At 46.9% G+C, this 27,559-nt stretch overlaps 1 protein-coding gene across 2 annotated transcripts; it reads right to left on the minus strand.

Moving 5' to 3' along the window:
* NDRG3 (NDRG family member 3) lies at positions 1 to 24,871 on the minus strand. Of its 2 annotated transcripts, XM_010015593.1 has the most exons (15): positions 24,762 to 24,871; positions 21,992 to 22,027; positions 11,016 to 11,121; positions 10,230 to 10,350; positions 9,666 to 9,728; positions 9,278 to 9,338; positions 7,530 to 7,616; positions 6,919 to 6,975; positions 5,804 to 5,907; positions 5,339 to 5,404; positions 4,722 to 4,773; positions 3,692 to 3,739; positions 2,988 to 3,023; positions 2,845 to 2,896; positions 1 to 496 (listed from the first exon to the last, which is right to left on the minus strand). In XM_010015593.1, exons 1-15 carry the CDS (start codon positions 24,816 to 24,818, stop codon positions 318 to 320), a joined length of 1,125 nt encoding a protein of 374 aa, XP_010013895.1. In that variant the 5' UTR covers positions 24,819 to 24,871; the 3' UTR covers positions 1 to 317. The 2 variants fall into 2 exon arrangements, with proteins under 2 accessions (XP_010013895.1, XP_010013896.1); XM_010015594.1 differs by lacking the exon at positions 21,992 to 22,027 and having other exon boundaries at positions 24,762 to 24,818.
* Positions 24,872 to 27,559: the final 2,688 nt, after the last annotated feature.

The raw sequence follows: 27,559 nt of genomic DNA on the forward strand, positions 1-27,559 counted from the left end.
TTATATTTAAATGAACAGGGGAGACAACGGCTGTCATCTGGATTGATACACAGCACAGACAGGAGATGGGACCAGCATGTACAGTAACGGGACTTACTAAGACTGCGGAATGTTGACGAGTTTTAAAGAGGCTCTGATGCCAAGGGCATACAGAAAGGACCAAAGTAATGCCAAGTACAGACTACCAAGGAGGTGGCAGCTCAGATGGGCATGCACAAGTTAGAGAGAACAGTTAATGCCATGTTGGTGAAATGCTAGATTCTGAGTGGGTTCAGTGGGGGAGAGTGGAGTTGTCTGAATCCAGAAGAGGATCCTGCCTAACAGGATACTTCCATGGTTTGAGGTGCCTCCTGGAGGTCAATTCCTTCTGGAGTTCCAGCACTGTCTTCACCATGGTTGCTAGCGTGAGACCGGCTGCGGATGCTATCGCCAGAGCCCAGGCTAGAGGAGGAGTGGGTACGGGAGCGTATCAGCCTGGTCATGCTGGCTGCTGGCACTGCAAGAGAGAACATCATGGGACTTAGAAAAGGAGGAAGTTCCTAGAGCAGTGTTAACAGTCACTCAGATGTGCCACTGGGTAAGCACGAAAAGAACTGTACCCTCAGGAAGAAAACTCACTCTCCAGTGCCAAAATTAATGTCTTAGACAAAGCAACATGTTTAAGGCCCAATTTCAAAAGGTCCAAGGTGAGCAAATGCCTAAAGTGTAACCGATCATTTGCAAGTGCAGTCACAATGAGTGTCTGTGCAGACCAAGGCAGCTGTTGTACAGATGACCTTTTGAAAGTCAGTCTTGTCACTCTAGGAAACCACAGAGCTGAAGTCATGCAACGATCAACAAAATACAAATGAAAGGTGAAAAACTAGAGCACACACACTGTACAATGATCAGCCCAGCCTGCAGCAGGACATGCCGAGACACAGCAATGCACCCGAAGAATCATTCAACTCGGAGCACAGACTTGGGCCGAGGCGATGCGCAGTTGAAGGTACCTGACTCAGTGCTTAGGTGGCTGAGCTGCACATAAGGGACTGGAAACAACATGAGACAAGGGAAGGGATGAATACAGGAAAGAGCCAATTAGTTGTGGTGTGTGACTAGCAGCTGCAGTGCTCCTGGGACCCCCAGCTACCTTCCCTTCCACTCCCAGCTCACACACTGCACCGAAAGCTCCCAGTATCTGTGGAAACAGCAGCTAATGAGCATCACAGGGAGATGCCAAGTGACCCAAAATCCATCAGGGCCAGATCTGTTCAATGCCTTTAGCTGGAAACTGCAATGCACCTGGTGACCTCCCCACTGCACACACCACAACTGCTCAACAGAGACATCATTTTCCTACGGTGGGGAAACTGGGGTTCACTCTGTAACTCCAGATACGGAACAGAAATTTGTGTCTGTCCTGACAGCATCACATTTCTGCTAAAAGCCTCTTGCAAGGTGTTACCTTCGCCCCTGAGTGTCAGCACAGGCAGGCTCAGCTGTTTTAGCCAATGTGCAGAAGACACAAGAGTAGCTGTGAGGAACTGGCTTGTGCATTTCTACAAGTGGCAAGTTGCTGATTTGCTTCTCACTGTTCCTGAGGGGAGGCCAAGCTCACCAGTGCCAACACGGTCCTGGCCACCAAAGTTGGGAAAAACCATCCTGGGACTAGCTACTAATTCCAGAAGCAGACAATTACCCAGTGCTGCACATCCTACTTGCAAGAGATCTGACCCCCGACGTGCTGCTGAAGTCCTTGGTCTGATAACAGCACTTCCTGACTTTACTAACACTAAGAACACAGGAGACATGAACACTGAAATGCTCTCAGTGAGGCTGAGGGAGCTTTCCCACATGGTACCCTCCTATGCAGGATCAGGCCCTTCTGGCCAGCCTTGGAGACCATAATTGTCCTACTATATTCATGTCAACCACACGTAGCTCTATGGAAAAGGACAGCTTCTTCTGAGCCCGGACACCCATAAGTTGGCAAAGAATTTCTGGCCATGTGGAGACCATGGGGAGTGTCACAGCTGCCACTGTGGCCCAGCCTTAGTGGTAATAAGCCACACGAACCAACCCCTCTCATAATTCCAGCTTTTGAAGGTTCATCATCTGCAGAAGGGAACTCCTAGACCTGACCCCTGGCAGGCAAGGCAGAGCTGTGCCAAGGTGCCTGCAATGGAGACAGAGGTGCTTTAGTGCACTGAGAAGCCCATCTCCTAGAGTCCCCAGAGCAGTGGAGCTGAACTGCTGTCAGCCTGACACACTCAGGAGACAATGTCTTCTGCCCCAAGCACAAGAAGGCAGCGTAGAGCAGGGGATGCACTGGATCAAAGCACGGCTCCCTCTGGGCTCCCTGGGTGTCTCAGAAGTCACCCAGCTCTGTTCTACCACGGGAGGGTTTCACTCTGAGATATCATTTACCCCTTTCGAGAGTCTGAAAGAAATAGGTGCGTGTGAGAAGAAAGGGAAGAACTCCCATGTACCCACAACTGTGAGGCTGTGCTGCCAACTTCTCCCCTCTGGAGAAGGTATGCACAGATTTCAGAAGATTTACTGTTCTTGGGATCACGCTTTTCTGGGGCACAAAGACAGACTCACAAAGTTTTATCAACACCAGCAACTAAAAAGGGGTCACCACTCCAGCTGCAGTGTGGATTAAACACACGTCAGAGACAACATTGGTTTGCTAAGGCTTGTTAGCACCCTAGTTGATTTTCCACTGTGGATGGATCTCCTGGCAACCACACTAACTGGCGGGTGGGGACAGAGATGCCAATGGGCTCAGATGGACCAGGAAGGCTGAGTTCCCTTCACAGCAACCCTGCTCCAAACCAGAAAATTGTGTTTGCCACTTACTGTAGCCCATTCCCTGCACAAAGTACTTGAAGGCTTCAGTCAGCTTGCCAGGCTGTGGAAACAGAAAGTCCAGCTTTAGTGTGAGCAGAGCAAGGGGCTCTGTCAACCCAAATGCTGAGGGAGAGCCAAGAGGTGCTTCTCACCTGAACCACCTGGGGCAGGCCACCGCAGTCAGCCATCTGCAACAGGAAACAAAGGGAGGTTGAACCGTCCTTCCCACCCCAGGAGGACAACCCCAGACCCACCCAGCACTGCACACCCCACCGGGGCGATGGCCCCAGGCTGCACTGCCACATGAGCCACACATTGTCTCTAAAGGCAAAGCAAGGCCCAGTGAGGCACCTCCCGGGAGCCTGTTGCTGAAGGAACCCAGAACCCTGGAGGCCACATTCCCAAGAGATCTCAGGCCACACTCCAGAAGTCCAGGAGTAACCCTTCACTGTCCCAGCTCCTCCTGCCACTCTTCCCAAACCTGTTGCTTTGCATTTCTAATCAGCAGTGGTCTGGCACACTGCAGCGCCACAGGTGAGGGTGGGAAGGACTGGAATAAAGCTAGAAGTGATGCTGCTGCTGGCAGAGAGCAGGCAGGGCACCTTTGCTAAATCTCAGCAGGTCTTCCCTGCTGGTTGGAGATAACACAGAAGTGGCCATAAAGCAGAGATTCAGGGACACTCTGACAAACTCTCCTCTCCCAAGTCTGGCTCCATGCAGGAGAAACACAGCCCTGAATGAGTGTCCACAAACTTCTTAAAGCTAAATGTATGGAAGGCAAAAACCTAAGTGGAGCTGGCCTCAGCAAAAGTACTGTCTTTGTGGAGGCTGGAATGGATTCTGGAGCAGCACTGACCTTCAGGAAGGTAGTTTTGGTTGGGTCAAGACGTGAATTGCATTCAACCTAAAACAAAAGGAGGAAAGAGGGACATGATATCACACAGAAAACTCGAAGAGTCAGATGTAACATGTGGGGCAGCTGAATCAGAAGCAGCGGGAGCTTCTCTGGGGCCAAGAAGGAACGAGAACTTCCCCCACTGTGTCTGGGAAGCAACGAGAATCCTCAGGGGTAGTATCCTAGCAAAGTCAAAACTTGCAGAATGTCTCAGACTTCCAGACCGGCCTGATGAAAAGGCAACAGGCCATGACCAGAAAACTCCTGCAGCAGCTCTCCATGCACAGCTCCTGGTCCAAGCTGCTGCTTTAGAATTCTGCACTCTCTAGGAGACAAAATTCTTCCATGGTTTAAAACAACTGCTTTTGGTCACAAGCCCCTGGTCTCCCCACGATCACTGGCTGAAGAGGAGGAACGACATTCACCACAACCACACTGCACTGTTCCATGCCCCATTTATAACTGTGCTGGGAGGGAAGTGGGTTATAGGTGCCTGCAGAGAACAACAGGAAGAAGATGCTTCTAAGTGCTGCCTTCCCTATGATGCAGTGCTTTTGCAGACTCCCACCACAGGACTTGGAGTCACACCGCTTATTTTTAAACCCCAGGTAGCCTCAGTACAACAGCAAGAGAACAGGAATTCATGACTTGAACTGAAATCCAGGCAGCAGCCTGGCAGAGCTCAGGGAAATTCCTGAAAGGTGTTCTCTGCATCACTTGATCAGCAAAATGCTAGGGCACAAGGACTCTTACTCAGCTCCTGCCATGCTCAACTCAGAGCTACCCTGCAGGGCCATTAAGTCCCGAGTCTTGGCTCTCCCACTAGTAACTGACAAATTTCAATAGCTGGGGGACTAGAAAAGAGCCTGGCACAATGAGCCACTTCCTGTGCCTACTTCTGGGCATGGTGAAAGCACTGCTGGGTGAGGCAGGTTTGCCAAGTGATTTGTGGGTCTCATGTCATGACAGGAAGGAGTTCATGTGTACATACCACTGCATCCACAGCAGGTGAGTTGTCACCAACCACTAGCAAGGCAGGGCACCTGGTCAGAAACCAAAACAGAGATGTTAATCACCATGCTCCAAAGGGATTGCTGAGAAGGTTGAGCTCTGTGAACCAACAGGCTCATGAAAGGTTAACAATGCTCAGCAAAATCCCTACCTGCCACCACATCATGGCATTTTGTTGCACCAAAACATCCTTCAGGGCTTGCTCCACCCCCTCCATGCACACCACTGCCAATACTGTTGCACACACATGATTTCTTCAGCAAGTTGGGGGACAGTAGTCAGTGGCAACAAACAAAAACCTGCCTCCCCAGTTTTCCAACAAAACTAACAGCTCAGCAAGTACAGTGGTTGCTGGTGGATATGCTTATTCCTCCGACCCTACCTTCTGGAGAATCTCAGTGTGTTCTTACTGAAAGGGCTTCCAGACCTCTCTCCGCCCCATTCTAACTGACAGCACTGCACCACAGCCTGGGACTGTCTTGAACAGTCTTCCCAGTGCCTGGGCTTGAAGGGTTCTTGCTGAGAAGCAGCAACAGCTTTTCTGCTGAGGGGACTGCACAGTAAGTAACTGAGACAGGCTGACTCAGAGCAACTTACTTGAGTGTTTTTGCAGTATTTTCATTGATGCCAAGAACTGGTCTCTCGATTTCCAGGTCTCTACGACTGAAAGACAAAACAGAACAATTCTCCATCAAAGCAGCAGAGGGAACTGGTTGCTGTAGGAGTGTACAAAATCCAACCAAGAGTGCTGGCTCCAGCACCAAGGCAATAGGTTATCACTCCCTGTGTCTTGCCATGAGCAGGAGCCCCAGCAGTTACTGCCTTGAAACAGGATCCATCCTCTCATGGCAAGCTTGCTTTGTGCCTAGAGAGATGATCTACTGAGGTATGAAAGGGTCATCCAGGCATGAGGGCTGAGCTTGGCCCAGGATGATGGCTGAATACGAAGCTTAGGACAAAGGTTTATATGACATAATATCCAGTAGAATAATACATATGGCAGCTAATTTATTGCGCAGGGAAGCTACGGGAGCAATCTAGCAGGCAAAGAAGTATCTGTACCTGTTGTATGAGGTGAGGAACAGCTGAAGGTTATCCTGGTTTATGTCCTGCGCAATATGAAGCCTGTATGTTTGGATCAAATCTAGATTTGCCTGCAGTTCCTCCTGTACAAAAGCAGAAGAACTGGAAGTCAGGGAATGTAATAATTTTCACAGTAAAGAAATGACACTCATAAAAATCCTGAAGCATTAAATTGCTTCCATACACATCATTCCCCTGTGAACAGTAACAGGAGGGCAGCAACTCCAGCCTGCACTAGTACCTAGGAGAGATGAAGAGTTTCTGTGACATAACTGTTATGTGCCGTACATACTTAGGTATGTGACTACAGGTAGGCCCCAAGACTGGAACTAAAGGAAAATTTAATCCCAACACAGTTCTATGAAGAAACTGCATTTCAATGAGAGCTAAGAGAGAGACAGAGAGAAAATGTAATGCAGTGAAGCACTACATATAATGAAGAGCCTGAAAGCAAGAAGAGAACAGCATGTGCTCTAAGCAGGAGGAAGCTACGTGACTCCTTCCAGTGCTGATGTGTGTTGTTGCAGGAGGGCTTCAGGTCAGGGACTGATCTGCTGCATGTCACATATAGTGTGTATTAAGCACAGACGCTTTCAGTTGCCCAATAAACTTGCTGGTCAGGAGCCAGCAAATCCCAAACAGAAGGAATTGCTGTATACAAAGTTGTCAGGAGGGGCTTGTTTGTCTCTGCTGAAACTGAAGGGGAAGATGAAGAGCAGAATGCAGCACTTCAACATCTGGACACGTACAATATCCCTCTGTCAGCTCCCAGCTGATCTGCGCTCTACCCACACCCCAGATGCTTCCATGCTGGCTTCAGAGAACTGGCTGCCCCTTGTTTCTGGAAACAGCTGTCAGGAGTTCTAGCAACAGTGTGTGGGACATTATCCTTAACTGGAGACAGGGCAAGCGTGGGAATGTGGATCCACTTATAGTGTGCAAAGCCCTGATGCAAGCTTGACACACAGAGGAGACAGCACTATCTGTGGCAACCCTTATTTGATGGACTGGAGCTATTTCAGAGCAGGTACATAGGGAATTTATAGTTCCATGTACAGTTGCACAGGCAATATTAACACCTGCTGGGTACTTACATGGCCAAAATGATGCGCCAAGACGATATCCACTATGTTGGTTGTCCAGCCTGAAAACTGAAAAGTGACCATGAATGAGAAGGAGGGACAGCAACTGGAAACTGCAGTTTCACTACAAATTTCAAAGCAGTTCCACAGAGGAAGGAAAATGACAAAGAAATAATTCAAGCCATGTAAGAAGCAAATGCCTCAAGCTTGGGATGGGTGTGCAAGGCTCCAAAGGAGCCTGTGCCCACACAAAACACAGCTCTACAGAAACTTGGAACCCTGAATAACTGCAAGTGGCCAGAATAACAGAATAATTAAGAGATCCGTTCAACCTCAGCCAAACAAAGCCTGCAAGCATGAGTACTAAATCAGAGGAGAGCCAAGTGCCCAACAGCCACTCCTCTCCAAGTAGTTTACCAGGATTTCTCATTCACACCCACCCTTGCTCCTACAGGGGAGGCCATACTACACCCAGACTGGGAATGCAGCAGGGACAGAAATGAGATGGTACAGTTTTTGCCAGAAGCCAACACATTCCTGTACTCTGTCCTTTTCCTGCTTACTCTACGCACTGTTCACTAAGCACTGTGCAGGGGATACATGCAGGGGAAGGAGAATCTCACCTTGGATGCTGCCCAGTCAATCCAGCCCTTTGCACACGGATCAACGTTTATAAGAATGAGTCCCTCCACCAGGTCGGGGTGGCTGAGCTGCGGGGAGAGAGCACAGGCACACTCAGAAGGTCATTCAGCTCACACGTGGGTCAACAGCAGGCACAGCAGCTGGAAAGCTTCTTGCAAAAGGAAAACAGAGTTAAATGAAGGCTAAATGGGGAGTTCCTCCTGTGCCAGGCAGCCCAGTGGGCTTTTCAGAGCCTGGCCAAAAGCTGGCTCCCAGTTAGACCTTACTCATTCAGTTGTTGGCACTGAGGGGCTGACTGCTCACATAGCACCTGACCTGCAGCTTGAGTCATCTGGAGACCCATGCATCTGGTGCAGCTGCAGGTCCTGCTCAGGCTCCTGTGCATTACAGGGCTGTCAGCAGTGACTCTGCTCCAATCTGGCACCTCTGGGAAGGACCTGGACAAACTCCTGTGCCTGAAGAGTACCTCCTTCTGCTCAAGAAGAGGCAGTCTCCTAGTGGAGATGTGGCAAAACAGGAAGGTTTGGTAAATGGCACAGGAGTTGGTGCTGAGGCCCTGCAAGCACCTGCAGCCTGAGCAGAGGCCTGGGAAGCTCAAGAGGACACCCCCACTGCTCCCTCAGCTCTCAGAGCTGTTTCCCTGCTCCAGTCTGGCAACCCCAGCACCCTGCAGCTTACCCTGGCGGTGTGCGGGGAGCACAGGTACAAAATAGTTTGAGATCTGCAAACACAAACCCAGCAATCTAACCCAGACAGGGAACTTTCAGCTCTAGGCTCACTCCAAGGCTGAAATCTTGCACCAGCTCTTCTGCTCCATTGTACAGATTAGCTCAGGTTAAGCAGAAGGAAATAACTCTGTCCTTGCAGGAAATGGTCTGCAATCCAGGTTGCATGGCAAGGACTTTCTGGCACTTAACTGAGCTGAGGACAAAGGCTTATCTGTGTGATCTTCTCTTTAGCAAGACTGGAAACCATACAAGATACCAAAGGCAAATAACAGCAAACACCAGTGCCTCACACTGCCTCAGGCTCAACCCTGACTGGAGGAAATGAGAAGCAGAGAACATTTGGTAAGAGGGGCAACTGCATGGTGAAGTGGCTTTAAGAAGCAATAATGGCCTAAATCATGGGCAACTCTGCACTCAGTAACTTGAAGCCAAGTTCACTAAGAACATCAGATTTCCATATTTGGGTTTTTTTATCACCATCTCTGAAAGACTCAGGCAAATTCCTGGGCTGCTGAACTACCTCCAATGACTTCATGTACTTATAAACACTCCACTAGAGAGGAATGTACAAGTAAGTACCCAGATAAAGCTAGCACTCTCTTGTCAAAGGTGGAGTGCAAAATCTACTTACAGTGAAAAAGCACATTCCTCCTCAGTGCTTACAGCACATCACCAAATCAATTGTTTGGTGTCACAAGCACTGGAGACAGCAGACAGCAATGCAGCCTATCTTTGTGAAGACATGGGGCTGGATATTCCTAGCAGCTAGGACGGGCTCTGCTGACTTAAAGACATCACATTACAATCTCCCCATGTCTGGCATAGGTTCAGAGTAATCTTGGCTGCTCCAATTTAACCATCTGGATGCAAAGCAGCTCTCACATGGCTCCTGAAGGCCTACTGTAATTACTGCTGCTACCTTGCCCCTGCCCCCACAAATGGTCTGTTTGAGCAGAAGACCACAGCTCATAGAAATCACAAGGAAATGAAGAGATACTTACTGCACACCTGCTGAGGACGTAAGCACCAGCTCCCAGTCCAATCCCAATGAAGCTTTTCAGGCTGAAATACAGGCATTCCCAAGTCAGCAGGGCTAACAAGCTCACAGCAAAGCATCCCTAGAGGCAAAGCCTCTCCCCTCTCTGCATCCAACTGTTCACTTATGGTTCATTTTCAAAACAATCCAGCAATGATGCAGCAGCCATAAACTGTGTCATGTGGCAGACAGTGTTCCCAGCATAAGAACCAGACAGGGTTACACAGGTTAGGAGGTGCTCAGACCTCTTGGGACAACTCAGTGAGCGTATCAGAAGTTGCAAGCAGGGACAGAGGTAGGTGCTGGAATGGCTGCACACAGCTGGCTCACCCTGTTTCCCTTCAGAGACTTACTTCAGGTGTGTCAGAACAGCGGGCAGCATTTCAGCCAGCTCATCCATGCTGGGATACTGGTACCTGAAAACCAAGAGAGACTGAAGTCAAAGAGGTCACCTTCCAGTTCTATCCAAGGTAGAAAAGACAAGTAACATCTGACAGGCATAAGTGATTATTTTGCTATGACACTGTATATTCCAGCCAACTGCATGGATCCCATCCCTCAGAGCAAGGCCAACACAGAGCTGTGGGTTTTTGGCCAGTCTGACTTCTGTGGGAGGATGGACTGATGGAGCATGGAATGGCAGCCAGACTGCACTGTACTGGGCTGGTGCTCAAGTCAAAAAGCTGGTACCAGCACTCACCACTAGTGAGGGCTTTAACCATGCATCAGTGTTAGCAAAGTTCCCTGAATGTTCCTTAGGAAGCCTCCTCATCATCTTCCCATTTCCTCTGCTCCTGGAACTTGCCTCCCACTACACTCAGCCTGGCAGTCCACTTGGCTTAAACGGGGTGCTACTTTAGCCCAGACTGCAATCCAGACCATGTTTGGAAAAAGAAGAATCCCTGCAGAGCTCTTACCCAGATGGGAATGGTGGGGCTCCTTCCTGCTGGCCTGGTGCATCCACATGGCACACAGCAAAATGCTGAGTGATCTCTTGCATGTCTTCGAAGTTAAAGAATGCATTAAAACAGGATTTGTCTACAACAACAAGAAAGGAGACATTTCCTGAACTTTTATTGCAATCCCTCCAAACACCCCAGCACCACACACCTGCATGAGCCCAACCCTGCTGCCGAGTCTGTGGGGCAATAGGTGCTAGGTGACACACACTGCTGAGCCCCTGACTGCAACCCAGCACCCAGTCTGAACAAAGTAATACCACCACTGAAGAGCAGGCAGACAAATTACACCCCAGTGTGCATGCCCTGGAAAACAGGGCCTTGCAGCACTTGGGTACTCACAGTACATACTGAGGAGCACCTGGGTGAACATAACAGTACACTCTGGGAAGACACATGGAAAGAGCAACTGAGTGCACCAGAAGCATTACACTACTTCTGCAGCCTTGTAGAAGGAACTTGCTCATTTGCCCAGCATCCAGGGAATAGATGCCTTGTGTCACACAGTGCAACAAGTCAGCTAGAGCACTATAGTGTGGAGGGTAGATCTATTTCCACCTTGGCCCTGCCTTTGAAGGGCCATTGGAAAGGACAGGCGTGTGCCACATGTTCTCTCTCCTGAGGACCTTTATCTTTTTACCCTGGAATGACCTGTCTCATCTCAACTCTAGGCCTGCTGATCACCACACTCAAAAGCAAATACCACAACCGCTTTTTCAGGGTCCTGGGAATGCAAGAGCTTACGGTTGAGGCCAATGTCATGGTACGTGAGGATGACAGGTCTGTTCCCCTTGGGCATGCCCCGCATGGTGACATGGACCACTCCAAAAGCTGTCTCAATGTCATGTTCCTGCAGAGAGAGAAGAAGGAGTCTCAGTGTTATGTGTACTGCCTGTGCTGCAAGGAACACTAACTGAGGGCCAGCAGTAAGGGTCTCATCCACACTCTAACATTGTTCCACTACCCATAGCTGGTAGCTCAGTAAAGCTCTTGCAATCTGCAGCCCTGTCAAATCCCTCTCTTCACCCACTTTTTTAGCTAGATATTAGGCAGATATCAATATTGTGCTGATCTCCTTTTTGAGATTACCTGGAGATGGTAAGACTGAGTTTTACTCCCAGCTTCCCTACAGGTAATAAATACTATGCCCATTTTTCTAGCGAACTTTATTTTCCCTGCAACTTTGCCCTGTACCTTCAGGGCTTTTATCTTGACCTATGATTGCAAAGGACAAAACCATTTTCAGACTACACAGTTACAGCACACATGACTTCCCTGTCACCTGCTTTTCTCTGAAACAACTCTCTCCCACATACCAAAGCCAAAGGACAGCATGAGGTAGATGCTTAATATAGAGCTTAATATCATGCTTAGGATGGCAATGACAGTCTCTACACTTGGAAGATAAAATTGCTACCGTGAATTGGCCAAAACCCCGTTATTATTTCATTGCACCATGAGTGATTTACTACTCTGAACATGGAGTGGAATAACCCACTTACAACAGGTACCAGAGTGCTCAGTGAGAGAACACCCTCTGCCCTTGCTAAACATTCTTTATTCATGTCCTTCTTGCAGACACTCCTCCTCTCCAGCTACCCAGCGAGATGTCCTGCTGGTGCCACGCCGTCACCTTACCACAAGTCTGTGTATTCTCACCCATTTACCCACTGCTCCTGCAGAAATGTAGTGTTGGAAAGTATCAGACACTTGTCATCTTTATTGCTCAGATGCTGGCAATCTTTGTTTCTGGTCTCTGTTCAGGCCATCTCTGTCACGCTGCAGCAGTGTAGCCCAAATGGTGATTCAAGGATTGGTACCTTGCAGCTGCCTAACTCCAGCTGTGCCCTGAACACTGATCTGGTCCATAATGAGCAGTGACAGGAAAAGGCAAGTGTGAAAGATGCGGCCATGAAACAGCCAGATCGTAACAAATGTGTAGTCTGCAAACTACGGGAGATGAATACGAGAAGATGGTAATCTACAGTTGTTTTGAAAAGCTGGGTAAAATTTCATTTTAACCTAGGGAGTGGAAACTTTATCAGAGGTTTCTCTGAAGAGATTTTATCTTCTGCCCTTATTTGTACAGTAGGTAAAAAATAAACAGCAGCTGCAGACAATCTGCTGTAAATGGGAACTCAACAGCGGAGGGAACCTCTGCTCTGCCGCCCGCAGGCACAAAGCTTGTGACACACACATGCCAACAGCAGTGTGCTGCTGGGGAGATGGAGCAGAGACACGAGTCCTGTGCAGGCAGCAGCTACCGATCAAGTCAAGCTGAGAAGCACAGCTTCACACACTAGCAGCTCCCTCAGCGCATGGGTGAGGAGCGCAGGGATGGAGGAGGATCAGGAGGTACGGAGCTGGTATGGTCCAGCCAGCCTCACTTTAAGGCATGGGAAAAATAAAAGAGAGCAAGCATGCAGTGATACTTTCTGAAACACATCTTGTAACCTTCATTTTCTCAACCTCCAATGATCTATAGGTCAAAAGAGACTTCCTGAACTGGAGGTTTGGTCTTCACTTTCTGTTCCAAGAACTAGGCAGTCAGCTCCTGTTACCTGCACCTTTGGCACCTGCCTCACCCTGTGACCAGGAAAGCCAAAGCTTAACAACCTGCAGGGTGAAGAGCCACTGCTTTTCCCATCTTGTGTCTGCTGGTTTTGCAGATCCCCCAGTCCTTGGTTTGGAAGATGGAGAACAAATGACCCCATTTCCATACCCTCCAGCTGTGATGACCTAACAGCGTCTTGCAATTCCCCTTCACATGCCCCTTTTTGGGCAGATGTGCTCTGGACCATCTGGCCTGTCCTGGCACAACAGATTTTTTCTGACCATGCTGTTGTTCTCCAGGAGTGCCCCACCGTGCCCTGTCCTCTCTCAGACAAAGGGCTGGTGGCACATCAATCACACACGGGTGCACTGTGTGTTTTCACAGTAGCACAATGAGGTTGCTTTGTTCTCTGTTCCTGATAAACAAGAATTGATTTCCTTTGTTGAAAGCCATGAGCCCTGAAGCTGACTTTTTCACTCATCTCTCACAATGTTAAGGCCTTATGCCTCTGGGTTACCATCAGCCCTGAGCCTGCACTTTTATATTCCACTGTAGGATGGTAAACATACTCCATGTTTACCCAAAAGGCAGATAAAATTTGCCACTGCACCTTCCATCACTTATTCCAGATCATTTAAGAGCAGATTTAAGCAGAATAGGTCCTAACATAGATCTCTGAGGTGCTCCTCACATGGTTCCATTTCTGATAACTCTGAAACATGACTGTTATTTCTCTATTCCCCTTTGCAAATCATCTCTCAAACCCCCCCTTTGCCTGCTCTGTTCATGTATTCAATGTGCTGGACTTTATAACCTTTCCCATTTTCTGCAGCTCTTTGAAAAACGCTTTTTTGTTCTCAATAGCCTCCATGCCCTTCTATTTAGTCCTGCTGGCTTCCCTGCACCATTCCTCACGTCTCCAGTGATAGATGCTGGGCATTTCCTCCCTGCTTAGCTTATTTTCAATGAGCTTCTCCATTTCTGTGCGGTTCTTGTTTTGAACTTTGAGTGCAAAACCAATAAAGTTTTCTATGTTTTTTCTTTTCCCAAGGAGCACATTATGGTTCCCATCACACAGCAGCTCTTTTTGAACATGTTTCTCTGCCCTTGTCAGAATCATGTCAACAATGGCTTCTCCTCCTTTGGGCTCCCTAACATCTTGCTCCAGAGAAATCTGCAGCTAAAATGGAGTATTGGTCTCACATCCCTATGCAACTGACAAAGGGCAGCTGAAGCTTCCTACCCCTGTCCTGTCTCCTAGCCTTAACATCTTTGAATGAGTCTTAAACTGATGAGGAAAGCACACACCCAGCTATGACTGCCACAGTCTAAACATATGGAGGGACTGATTATGGGAAGAAGTGGGTGCACACCTTGGTGGCAAAGGGTTCAAAGGGGGGAATCATCTGGAAGCAATGACAGTGCCACTGACAGCCGCCACTGACAATGAGAGTTCTGAGTGAAGGAATGAGGCATCCAAGAGCAGATCCAAAGGTGCTAAGGCTCCAGAGACCCCCAGGCAGCAAACAGAGGTACCTGGGTGCTGGACCACAGCAGTCCAAATTCCAGCCACGCTCCCTCTGCTCCACATCAGAGTGTGATTGAGAGCTTAGGTTTTAAAAGTTATTAAAGTCTGTAGTAAGCCATTTGTTTCACAGTGGGAATGATTAATGATGAGAATTCATACTACCAGTGCTTTTCACCACTAATTTATTAAGCTTCTTTTTTGGCATTACCAGATCAGTTTTAGTCCCACTGTGAAGCTGCTCAACGTTCAAGATTAACTCCCTGGAGAAGAACTGAGAGTTGATTTAATTTGGGGACTGTAAATAAAGAACATATCTGTGAAATCCCTGCAATTATTCTTTTTAATATTCAAATCTGGCAGAACACAGAGCAGCAAGGCGCCTGTTCCTCGTGTCCTGCTCAAGCTTGTTGAACCTCTGCAATAGCAAGAGGGCTAGAAACATCCCCAAAAGCCTTTCAGCTCAAGGACACTCAGGTCCTGGTTCACTTAAGGCAAAGAAAATTGCGTCTGCTGCTTTGCTGTGAGATGGAAGAGACACAGACTACTCAGGTCAGGTTTTCCTCTTTATCAGTGGTAGTGTACCTACAAGATTATTTACTTTATCTTCTCCAGTCTTGATAAAGGTAGAAAGCAGCACACTCCCTGGGCAACCTACTACAGCTGTTAACCATGGAGAGATAAAAGTAGATTCCATTGTCTTGCTCTTTGCCCTCAAATTTCTACATATTACTAAAACACCACCACAAATGATGCCTATAAGCTAAGGAAAAACATTGTAAGAGCGTAAGCCATCATCATCTGGTAACTCTTACCATGACAGTACCACCGACCTTAAGGCAATTGGTAGGTAAGTGCTTACCACCTCCTCTCTGTGCGAAACTATTTTGGATGTAGTAGAGCTGAAGGAGACGGCTGTGTGGGCAGCAAGCCTAAATCAGATTTAAAGCAACATCTTGAACTAAATTATTCATTTCCATACAGAGCAGGAATTTATTAATAGAAAACAGAATATGATCTATGCAAGCAGGGAATGGTTTCTAGTACTTTGTGTAATGGGATTAAGTCTTAAATTAGAGAAATGCTGGGTGAGAATCAAGAGCAGCAGAAGAAGGAGGTATGTAATCTGGCTACACAAACAACAAAAGCACCAGAAGACACAGGTGCTGCAGGGCTATCCCCATTTGTGTGTTCCTCCTCCAAAGGACAGACCTGGTGTGTATCTGCAGCCCTGTTTCAGCCAGAGAGAAATGGCAAGTCACTGTCAAAACACAGGTTCTGCCAGAGAACAGATACTGCCTCTGCAGTCAACTGAACTCAAGTCAAGTGACCTACAACAGCAGTACAGCTGACAGCTTGGGTTTGCGCTCCCAAATCACAAGCTTCGGTAATCACACAATATTGAGCCCAACAAGCAATTAATGACAACACCAACATGTCAGAGATGGAGTAAGAGGTACTCCTCCAGCTCCTGCCCTGCCCATGTGTTACAAGCAGCAGTTAAAGCCACAGCTTTCTCACACCCAGTGAAGTGTCCAACATGATGAGCAAGGTATGCAGCACAGATTTAGGAATACGTGGTGTTTCTTACTCCTGCTCTGAGGGTAAATTCCCCCTCTCCCAGCTAATGCAGGAAATTGGGCCTGCCTAGATCTATAAATAGTGCAGGGTGAATTAAACCTTGATGAAATGAGCTCTCATCTGCCCAAGATGACATCAGCTCTTATCTTGCACAAGTCTGGCAGCAGGTTGGTTTTTTCCCAGCACTCTGCACCACTGTTTTGAGTCAGCAGAGAAGTTGCTGCCTTCCCCCAGGCTGCAAACAGAACAGGCTGATGCCTCTAGCACTCCTCCACACCCTGCCCAGTGGGCTCGAGGTGCCATGACCTGCAAGCACACAGCTTCTGTATACCTGAATTCTACACAAGGACCATTCGACTGTGCTAATGCACAGGCAAGTCTAAAAATATTTGGTGTGACTGCTGGACCTCAGGTCACCTTAACCCCTAAAGGCAACCTGGAAGCTAATCCAGGGGCCGTGTTTCCAGCCTAGGACAGCCCATGATGTGCCATATTTCAGTATCTTGCTGAAGATCATGAACATCTTCAAACCTCCTGAAGAGGAGAAAGCAGGGCCATATCCTGTGTCTCCAAACCTTGAGTGTCCCTAGGAACCAGAACTGAGTGTGACTGCACTGAGTTACAACTAGTATCGCAATTACTCAGTAGCTGCTCTGAAATACCATTAATGCTGCTGTGAACTGATGGAAACAGATCAGTCACTGGGTAGTGGAGAGACACCATTCATTTTTCTGAAGGGAGGAGGGAGGCAAATCCCTTTCTCAGCCTAAAGAACATGCATTTGCTTTGCTGTAAGAACTCACTGACAAGAACAAAAAAAAGCACAGGAACTTCAAATACCACATCTGCATAATCAGCCTCTTTAGCACACTGTTGTCACGAGCATCCAGCAAGCAAAAGTAATGTTTCAGTAAACCCCATGGAAGGATTGTGTTCATGTGTTTAAAAATAAAAATCAGGTTTCAGTGCAAGCCCAGCTAACAAAAGCTTCCCAGAACTCAACACTGCAGCTGTACAGAAGACAGTTTTGACATGGAAAGCCAGTGCTGGAACGAATCAGAGGAAAAACCTCCAAAGAAATAAGAGCAATGAAAAAAAAATTCCAAAATGAAATATCATTTTAATAATTTTTAGCTTTACAGTATTTGTTGCTGTGATTTCAGCAGAAGCCAAACCCAGTGCTTTAGTGGTGACACCAGTTTTAGTAAGATTGGGGGCAGCTCCTAATTTAGCAGGCATTGGACAAACTTGCTTTCTAGATCAAAACATCTTGTGTGTTGTAACAAAATTCACTCTAGCACTTTGAATAAGAGAACAAAAGAGGTCGTTGTACAAATCAGAAGAACAATGGTCCTCAATATCCTAGACAGAATGTTTCAATGCTGATGAGAACAGCTCCCTGTTATTCATACAGGGAAAGCAAAGCCCTCCTCAAAGTGCCAACATCTTGTATTCAACACCACTGTGTAGCAATCACAAGCTGGCTTTCACGATGTCATTAAAAAATGAACACAGTTTTGAGTCCATGTGTCAATATGACATCAGAAAACGCACCTGATGGGCTACTTCAGCAACCCCTCACCAGCAGGATGTTGTGTCCTACTGCCCAGCAAGCAAAAGGAAAGCAAAGAGATTGGGCAAGGATGAGCAAACTTTCATAAATGCAGATTAAAAAGCTTCAAACAAATGTAGTTGTGGAATAACTTCTCCAGAACTGAATGAGTAGAAACAGGTGCTTCTTTATACTTTCAGTGAAAAAAGATGGCAAAAAAAAAAATGCCTCATTGAAGTCTGTTGTTAACTCTTCAAACATTTTGCTGTTTCACCCTGGGTAACACCAAATAACTACATTTTCATTTAATTCCAGCAACACACAGCACGTTGGTGTACCGGGAAACTTTAATTTCTTTCCTCCATGAGTTTATCTATGTCTCGTTTTTCCTGCTTCAGCTAAACTCTGCATGTCCTGGACTCACCCTCACATCTTCCATTCCTTGTGAGCTTTCTGCAAATCCTCTGCCAAATCCCAGTCCCATCTCCACACCCCAGATCCAGGTCCTCTTCTGCACAGTATATACTGGAGAGCAGAACACTTTATTCATGTGGTTGGGAGGCAGCAGAGGGGAAGAACTAGCTACCATGCACATCAAATGCTAGCTTATGTCAGACTGAAACAATGCAGATTCATTTGGATAGCTTTACAAATACATCAGCACATTCCTTCACTGGTATTTAAAGCAAATCACCTGGAAAAGGAGAGAGATTCAGGCTGTCACAGAACACCTACTTCTCAAAGCAGCTGAAGAAGGCTCAGCAAACAATAATAAAAGCACAAGCACAGCTCTATTAACTGCACTGGTCACCACACCATCTGTCCATCAGCAACCCACAGCATTTAATTCACCATCTGCCCACAAACATTAGAAGAAGCCAAGCCTAGCTTTCATTAGGGTTCATAGAGCTTTCAAGTAAAATGTAGGTCTCAGATTTAGGTTAATACATGTTATTTCTGAGAATAACCTAGATTCATATTGATAAAGACCCCTAAGCCACCATGCTGGTGCTTCTTTTTATCTCCACTGCAAATGGTTATCAGATTATGTGGGGGTTGTTTACTGATGCCCAAGCAAGCTGCTATTTGTCAAGCTTAACTGTGGATGCTTGTAGATGAGCAGTTTAAAATCAGTGCACCTGAACCTCAAAGTCAGCTATACCAGAAGAGCTCAAAGCTGTTCCACACCACATTACCCACAATAATCAACTTCAGAAGGAAGAGGACACCTGCTCTGTTGACTTTGCCCACATCTGATCCTGGCAAGTTATTAAAAACTAAAACCAAACACCAGGAAATCAACAGAAACTCACAACAGCATCACCCCTTTTCCCTGAAGGAAAGATCTTACAAACCTTAAATACATGTTACCTTGAAAAGTAACACATGCCAAAGTTTGACAGCAAACAGTGTGTCTAACCTGTGTGCCTGACACTACACACAGAGTCAGTGACAGTGCTTATGACATGCTCATGAGCTGGGATTAAACTAAACACTTCTCCCAGCCGTAAGCATGGACCAACTGCAGAAAATACGTTGAGACTCCAGCATCCAGCCAGAAGAAGGTCCAGAGGCACTGCAGGATGGACAAACACTGAGGCTGGCTATGTTACTGCTGTGGCTATATGCAAGACAGAGCTCTGCAGAGGCACCGGTCAGTCCTGGAAGGAGCTGGGATGGACTTCCAGCATCTCATCTCAAGGTCAGGGCACAGAGTAACACGGGCTAAGTAACACAAGACTCACTCCAACACATCAGTGTCTTGTACTGGGCAGCTCAAACTGGACCTGCACTATCAACAGGGCTGCCACCAGTGCTGACTTGCAAGCACAGCCCAGGATGTGGTCAGCCCCACACAAAACCACAAGTTTATCTCCATTTAAAACAGCTTTTTTTTTTGGACTATTAGAAAAATAGAAAGGTCTGAAACGCAGGTCTCACATCACTGATGCCATGCTGTCATACAAACACTACAGTGTGTAAAATAATCCATCCCATAAAGCCCCTAATGCACCAGGTCCCCTGCAGATGGTTCTGCCACTGGAAGCTGATTGAGAACTTCACAGCTTCCTAACTGGAAACCAGCTTCCAGTCATCAGCCTTCATGATTGTGTGGCCAGTTTGGACCTGTTCTTGTAAAATTGAGATCTTCCCAAGAGCTCTTCCTCCCTGTGAAACAAATTAATCCCCCATCTAAGTGCTAAGTGCTTTTAAGTTTCTCTCTACACCACAGGATCTCCCTTCCTCTAAAAGGCCTAGCAAACTTCTTCACTTTTAATTCCCCCCTTCTCCAAGGTTGGTAAGTAAAGTCAGTCACACCAATTTCCCAGAGGCCCGAGTGTGGCAGCCAGATGTGCTTTGCTGGATTAAAAGGCAGCAGTAATTCTTCAAAGGCCAACACAAGAGCTTACCCTCCAAGTTTAAGTACTGGTCCTGGTACTGTTCCTGCAGCAGAAAATCCAAGGACCCAACATACCACCTATTCCTTTCTGACAGATTTCAGAGACTTAAAGCAGCCCTTGCGGGGTATTTTAGAGGTAGAAGGAGGGGGCTGAGCCATGTGTGCCCTGAAACCACACCTTATATGGGGAGATGCTGGAGTAAACTGAGGCCAGGACAACATTTACAGTCACAAGAGACAGTGTTAACTTCTTGCTAAAAAAAAAAAAACAAACCACCAACAAACCCCTCTTCTACATGAATTACCAAGAGGGCTCCCGGAAGGAACATCTTGTCTCCTGCCCAACTGTTGCCATGGCCACCAGCTCACTGCTGATCTAAATCAAAGCACAGAGAAGCAACAAGCACGTCCTTCCCGGGCCCAGAACTCCCCAGAGCCCCTCTCCCTGGCTGCGGGGCTCCCCAGCTCTTCCTGCAGCTCAGCCCAGGGCAGACAAGGGCACTGGGACATGCTGAGCTCAGCCAAAATGAAGGTGGCAGCACTGTGTTTCTCTAGGGCTTGCACAGCTTCAGATTTGGGCATTTCTTAAAGAAGGGCACAAAGAGGCTTGGCTTGTTGAGGGAAAGGTTAGAGTGAAAAGGCAGCAGTGATGCACAGCTCTGTTACAGGCACTACTTCCTACCTTCTCACTCTGGTTCCCCAGACGATCCTGCTCACAGACAGGCAGAGCACAGGCAAACCCAGAGCTTTGGTGGGTCATTAGAGAATTCACATCAGTGAAGGCTGATGTGTCAGGCTCTGCATTCATATTCTTTCCAGTCATAACAGACAGGCCTCAGCAGGCAGAACCCTGTACTATGTAACGCTCCTACTCAAAAGCATTGCACCCATCTATACCCACCACCCATCTGACATGGGAGTACACTGTACATCTACAAGAAATGGAAAAGATGCAGAAACACAAATGGAGACAGGCAATACAGGGAAGTGTTTAAAACCTATTATCTACCTTTATGAAAAGAGAAAAATCATTGCCTAAGACTGTTGCCACTTTTAAGACAGAAGTTATAAAGTGCTAAGATTAGTAATTTTTATACTTACAGGCTTTAAGATAATACTAAAACTCACAGTGAATCAAGCCAAAGCAGTACAGTGACATGTGCTGCCCAGATGGGCTGTACTTCCAATGTCTGATTATCAAGAGATGGAAAAAACTACCTTCTTAGGCCCGTATTTATTTTATTTCTGTTCCACACAGCCCTGTGGAAAGCCTTCTGGAATCTCATACATCAACAGATCTTTATTAAAAGCTATCATGTGATGTTGACAGCTCTACTCCCTGGCCACACCACTGGTGTAATACAGCAGCAAGAGCCTGTCCGGTGCTAAGCAAAACACTCCAGACACAGCAGCCTCCTGCAGCTGAAGAGAAAGAAATGCTGCTGGCTGCATTATCAACATGCTGAGGGCAGTCGGCAAGGCAATCCAGCATGGTAAATGAGCCCGTGTCCCACAAAACACAGCACGTAATCTCAGTGCTGTGCTGTGCCTAACAAAGAATGTGTCCTCTGTCTCAGATGCTTGTGGTGCAGTGCTCCTCTAAAAGGATTATTCCTATAGCAACCAGAGTGATCAGGCTCATCTCCACACTGCTCTCCCAGGTGAATAACCTCCCAGAGAGTGACCACGGCTGGTGGTAACCCAGGTCCAGCAAAGCAGGGTGCTGTATCTGGAGCAGCTTACTGACTTCCATCCCCTCTCAACACAAATAGAGCACACAAGCTCCTCCTTTCCTAGCCTGTGAAGCAGATGGGATGTGACAGAGCTGCAGCTCTTCAGCATATTGCATTTTTCCAAGAAACTGCTTTTCAGGAGACCAGCCATCCTGCAAAACGTCATGGAACCTTGGCAGAGCAGGCCAGGTCTACACCTCAGAGCTGAGAACAATGCGCGCTGCATGAAAGGGTGAAGGGAAACCTCTGCCAACTGGATACATTCAAGTTCTTATTGATTAAACCTTAATAGGAGGTAAAAATTAATATACAGAGCTTTTTCATCTCTCTCAGCAATACTGATGGGCCATGGGAAGTCTGCCCATGTGTCTTACCTGACAGTCGAAGTCCTGGAAATTGCGAGCTGCATTCTGTTAACAAAAAACAAGAGTTCAGCACAGTACCCCAGAACACCCCCAACACCCCCACCAAAGTTCCCCTGAGAGACCCCTGCTTCAGCACAGTCCAGCCTGACTGCAGCCACCACAGCAGGGCAATGTGAGACCCACACAAGGGAACTCCATGCAAATTCTGTCCATTACTAAGCAGCAAGGTTGCTGGAGGCTCTCCCAAGGCTGCCACCCAAGGAGAGTACCTGTGGACACAGCTGAGAGTTGAGAGCATTCAAGAAGGGACAGATACACACAGGAAGGAACCTGACCAAAGTCAAGCTGGTTACAAGGTTGGGTTTTGTCTCGTCCTGGTGCCCATTATCAATTTGAACGCAAAACTCTTGAAAGCACTACCACCAGGATCTCATGTCATGAGCACAAGAAGACAAGCTACACCGTGAGCTCCTCTGCAGTAACTGTGCAGCATCATTCCAGGGCAAACACAGTGACCTGTGAGCTGCTGAGACCAGAGCACATGGGAACAGGACTCAGCAATCCACAACTGACTTCTCCAGAGGGTGACACCACACATACAGGTGAGCACAGAAAGTGCAGACCACATTTGGCATACTGCAAGTTGGAACATCTGCAGTAACTTGTCTGTATGTCCATGTACTATCTAAGACTCTGCCTCTGACCACAGTGTACGTTACGCTGCTGAGTGCTGTCAAATGCTGCAAAGGGCTGAGCGCATAATTTGAAGCAGCATTCTGGCTTATGTGTTTTAGGCACAGCACCTTAGTGATAAAATTAGAACTAGGACCAGGTACGTACAAGAAAAACACGCCCCAAACATTTCTTCTGGCTGAGCACCTAAGCCCTTAGTACATTAAGAGTCTTACTGTACTATTTCTGGCCATTAATCTGTGCTGGCTCAAACCCCTACATCTCAAGTGAGTTGGTCAGTAAAAATCGTAGTGAACTGTCAGCTCAGTACTTTTTGGGCTCCGATAACACTGCACAGAACAGTGTGTTATAGCACCACACCCATACACTCCATAACTGAGGTCTAAAAAGTGCATGTGTATTATTTCAAGCTTGAAAGCATGAACAAAGGCCAGACCTCAGAGATGGTAGCTCCATGAGGCATTCCTTTTGTTAAAACAAAAAGGAGAGCCACTGCACACTTCCCATGCAGTGCTGAGGATGGTTCTGGAGGCACCCTACTTATTTTTTTCCTTACTGAGATACTTCCTGTAACTTCAAAACTGAGTCAAGGAAACCAAATATCACTTGGTATGTGCCCTCTGTATTCTGGTTAACACCACTGGGCTGTTTAGGTGAGCACTCTACATTTAAACCAGAACTGTCCCAGCTGCTAGATAACAGAAGTGGCCGTGCAGATGGCACCATGGCAAGGACCTGATGGGGCTGACCAGGCAATACTGCACAGAGAGACTGAAACTTATGAAGTGAAACCCACTTTGTTTTGACTTACTTCAATACCTCCTACTTAGATCAGCTCACTCGAGCAAGGGAAATCTACTCTCCTGAACTCAAACATGGGAAGTCCTCAAAGAATCATGAGCAGTGCATTTAGGAAACTAGTCTTCTATAAACCTTTATGTCTCATTTTCAAATCATGCACTGTTGCCAAGGCCTTTCTGTACTTTTATCTGCTGGTCTACAGAGATTGCATTCCTCCAAGACTCACTCTCCCTGGAAACATTTCAAAGATGATGTTTAAGCTATAGTGGAAGCCTGGTAGTGAGCACTACGCTGTAAGAACAGGCAGCTGGACTGCAGATCTCTGCTGGATTTTTACATTTCACAGACACTAAACAGACAAGGTGGCACACTGAGGAAATGAGCAATAACTAAGCAGCACAGAGTAAAACATAGCAGAATTTCAGATATTTCACCCATTTTGTGAATGTTCACCAGACAGCATAGTCTTCCCCAAATGAGTGGACAAAATACCGTGACGCTTTGGCAGCACAAACTAGTTCTTCATGTCAGTCATTAAACAGCAAAGCGTTGAGAATTGCTCCACATACCATCAAACTTGACTGTGAGGTATGGAAAATAACCAGTGCAAGATTCTAGGTTTTGTTGGGATGGCCCATAATGACTTTGGCACTCGGAGCAACAATCTGTGGCAGAATCCAGTGAGGCTAAGGCTGTCATAAAGCCCAGATGCCTCTTCTCCAGCCCACAGAAGACAGAGTGACAGCCTTAAACAGCTGCCACAATAGAGTGATTTTCCAAAGTCTCGGTATTGCATCAATCTGGACTGCTCTAGCTGGGCTCTGCAGACATTAAAAGGAAATTGCTCTCCATTACTAAATCCACAGAGACAGGGTTGTTTTGGGGGTCAAAACACAAGAAAATGATCTCAGATAAATTATTTTAAACAAAAAAAGAGGGAAAAAAAGGTAAGAAAATAGGATGCAGTCCAAGGTTTCTCTAACAAGCAGGAACTTAGTAGAAGTCAGCAATGGTATCATCACCTTTCCAGTTTCCTCCCTGCCTTTGTAAACCCTAAGTACAGGCATGACAATGACATACTGATTGGCCAGAACTCCAGACTCACCTGAACTGAAGTGGTCTGTCTTTCCCTGAGACTTTGGAAGAGTATGTGGTGGTGGATTACCAGAGTGGGGAAGCATTTACTGGTTGTCAGTACTTAAGGTACTTCAAGCTATAAAGAGATTCTGGCAATCAAGGCTCCGTGCCAGACACAAAGTCAGACAGAGTACAGCCAAAGTATTACCTTGTCATTCAGGAGTGGTTTGATCTCTGTCAACTGAACATCCTGCAATTCATCCATGGTGGTGTAAGTGGAGCCAACTAATCCTCAAAAGCAGCAAATGGGTGATTCTGAAACAAAGGCATATTGTTAGAAACAGTATTAGAAGAGATGCTAGCCAAAGCAAACGTAAAGATCTTTCATTAGACTTGTATATGCTCAAGCTGAAGCCAGAAAGTCTGAAAGAATCTGGTTCTCAGTGCAACACAAAGCCTGTGTAACTGTAGAAGGCAAACAGCCACGGCTGATCTTCCTGGTCCATTACTGCTGCAAATACTGTTTCAGGGGAAGTGGGATCTCTAGGGAATAAGACAACAAACGTCTGTGTTATACCTGCACCGTATGTTGCTCCTTTGTTAAAGCAAGCTGGGCAGCAACAAGGAAAGCTGCTGGTTTGGATTCTGGGCTCAGAATCAGGTGGAACTTCCTTGAGAGAGAACACAACACCTTCCTTTACACCAACTGGGCCCATGGAGCTGGGAAAACTGCAAGGGAACATGCAGGAAGGTAAGGGACATGCTTTGCATGAGCCTGCAGCACAACGAGCCCCGGAGTCTCTCTGGCATGGAGTAGACTCTCACCCAGGATGCTGGAGCAAGAGCTCTGAGGGGTCAGAGGTGACCTAATGCTGAGGGGAGCCACGAAACCACCGAAAACTGCTGCACCGAGAGCAAAAATCAGACAGAAAGAATAAACCTGCACAGCCACAAACGGCCAGATGGTGGATTGCTTCTCTAAACATATTGATTCCAGCCTGCTCATGCAGCAAATCTGAGGCTTTTCCACTTTCCTAGAATCTCAAAGCTTTTTGAAGGTTTTTGAAGGAGAAGGTACAGGGGGTCCCCATCAGTGCTTGCAAGCAGCTTTTTTTAGATTGCTGAACCAGCTCTTCCCAATCCACTTATGAACTATCCAGAAAATGACTGTCACAGCATCAGGATTTCATTTCAACCCATTCAGAGGATATTCTGCAGGCAGATGCATGCACTATTCTCTTCCCAAGATCTTAGCAAGCTGAATGTGATTGCCCTGAGCCACATCTGGGTAACTTGTTATTACAGCACAAGGTCTGACTTCCTCTAGATGATTATTGAGCACAACTTCACCTGAGCACCCTGCAATGCAAACAGCAATGTGGTTTTCAGACTGAAATATGGTGAAGGGGACTTGTCAAAAAAGGTCACAAGAATTTCTCAAAAGACAATGATTTGTAGCAGAGAGACCTGGTAAAACACCTCTTCAAATGCAGAGGCAAAGGGAAGGGGGTGTATCAGTGAGCTGGGCTACCCTCTGCTCCAACCATGTTAAAGACCTGCAGACATGTCTGCCCAGGAAACAATCAGTTCTCTCCCTCCACTCCTCCGGTGATTTAGAGAGCCAAACCTGTCATTTCAGCAGCTGAAATCGAGTTTAAAATACCACAACAAAGCAGCATAAATATTCATAGCACACAGAAGAGCTCCAGAGAAGACAGGCTACAGGCAAAGCAAAAGGTTTGCCTGGAATGATCTGTGTATAAATCATGCATTTTTCTATAAATGTCCCAATACCACATGCTTTGCAAGTATTCCTCCTGCCTCCATTTATAGATGGCTATAAATACACTCAAATACCCCAATTTAAATCATCCATCCCTTTCCAAACACTTCCTGAAGGCTGTAGTAGGCTCTGTGCTCTTTGAAAACCAGTAATACAAGGAATGACATTTGGTGAATCATTAGCAGAGAGACTAGAAATCAGGGTAGGACACAGAAGGCTGCAAAAAACCCCAAGGCAGGTCAGCCTCAGAAAGAAAACACCTACCTATAAATAAGAACTGGAATACGTAAGCTTACATGCTTACTCCAAGATAAGGATGCTCCCAATTTACATTATTTCAAGACATAAAAATAGAAGTTGTGTGAAAGTAAGTTCAGCAAGCCAAGAGCACGAGTACTACAGCACCCAGCCAGCAGTGGGAACTACATGTTCTGTGGGTACTTGGGTCCTGGTTTGTAGTCAGAGTTCCAGCAGTGCTGCTCCCCCCAGGGTTACAAGCTGCAAGAGCTGGATCTTGAATCCAAGTCTCTGGGCACCTCCTTGAAATATTCTGGTTTATTATGGAATTGCAATCTCTTCATGTTGTTAAGGAACACTGCAGCAAAATCTTGTATTCAGAGGCTGAAAATTCTTGTTCATTCATCTCAACTCGACTACAGCTTCAAATTTGTTAACTCTGTAGTCTGTTATACTCCTGCTTTGTATGTTAACTGCATTGAGGAGAAATTACACAAGACAGTAGCTATGCTGCGAAACATGGCATTAAATCTACCCAAATGTACACTCCTCTGTTTGGCAGCCCAGAAGAGCTGGATGAAGCAACTCTAGGAACTTACAGTCACGACAACGTGGGTTAGGTTTCCGCAGCTGCTCCCTGACACAGCCACCCCCTTCTTAGGGGATGGAAAGAAGAAATGCTGCTCCTGGGTATGGAAAAGAAGAGAACAAACCCAGAATCTGCAGGCAGTGCGAGAACCAAAGCACACTACCCATGGTCCTCAGGTTTGCAGCTCAATGTATTCAGCCGTATGTGGCGTGGAGCTCTTCACTGCAGCTTTTTCCTTTCTACAGAAGGGGATTCCTGCTTCCTGTGCCTCCGCTTCTCTGGTGCTGACACACCTGAAGACAAGCTGCTGTTGGGACTCCTTAGTCTGAGACCACAATCTCAGCATGTAGATCTGAACTAAAACGACTTTTATTTATGGGCTTTGAGACCCTTGGGC

This window comes from Nestor notabilis, unplaced genomic scaffold (assembly GCF_000696875.1).
Source record: "Nestor notabilis isolate BGI_N333 unplaced genomic scaffold, ASM69687v1 scaffold17995, whole genome shotgun sequence".
NCBI classification, from domain to species: domain Eukaryota; kingdom Metazoa; phylum Chordata; class Aves; order Psittaciformes; family Psittacidae; genus Nestor; species Nestor notabilis.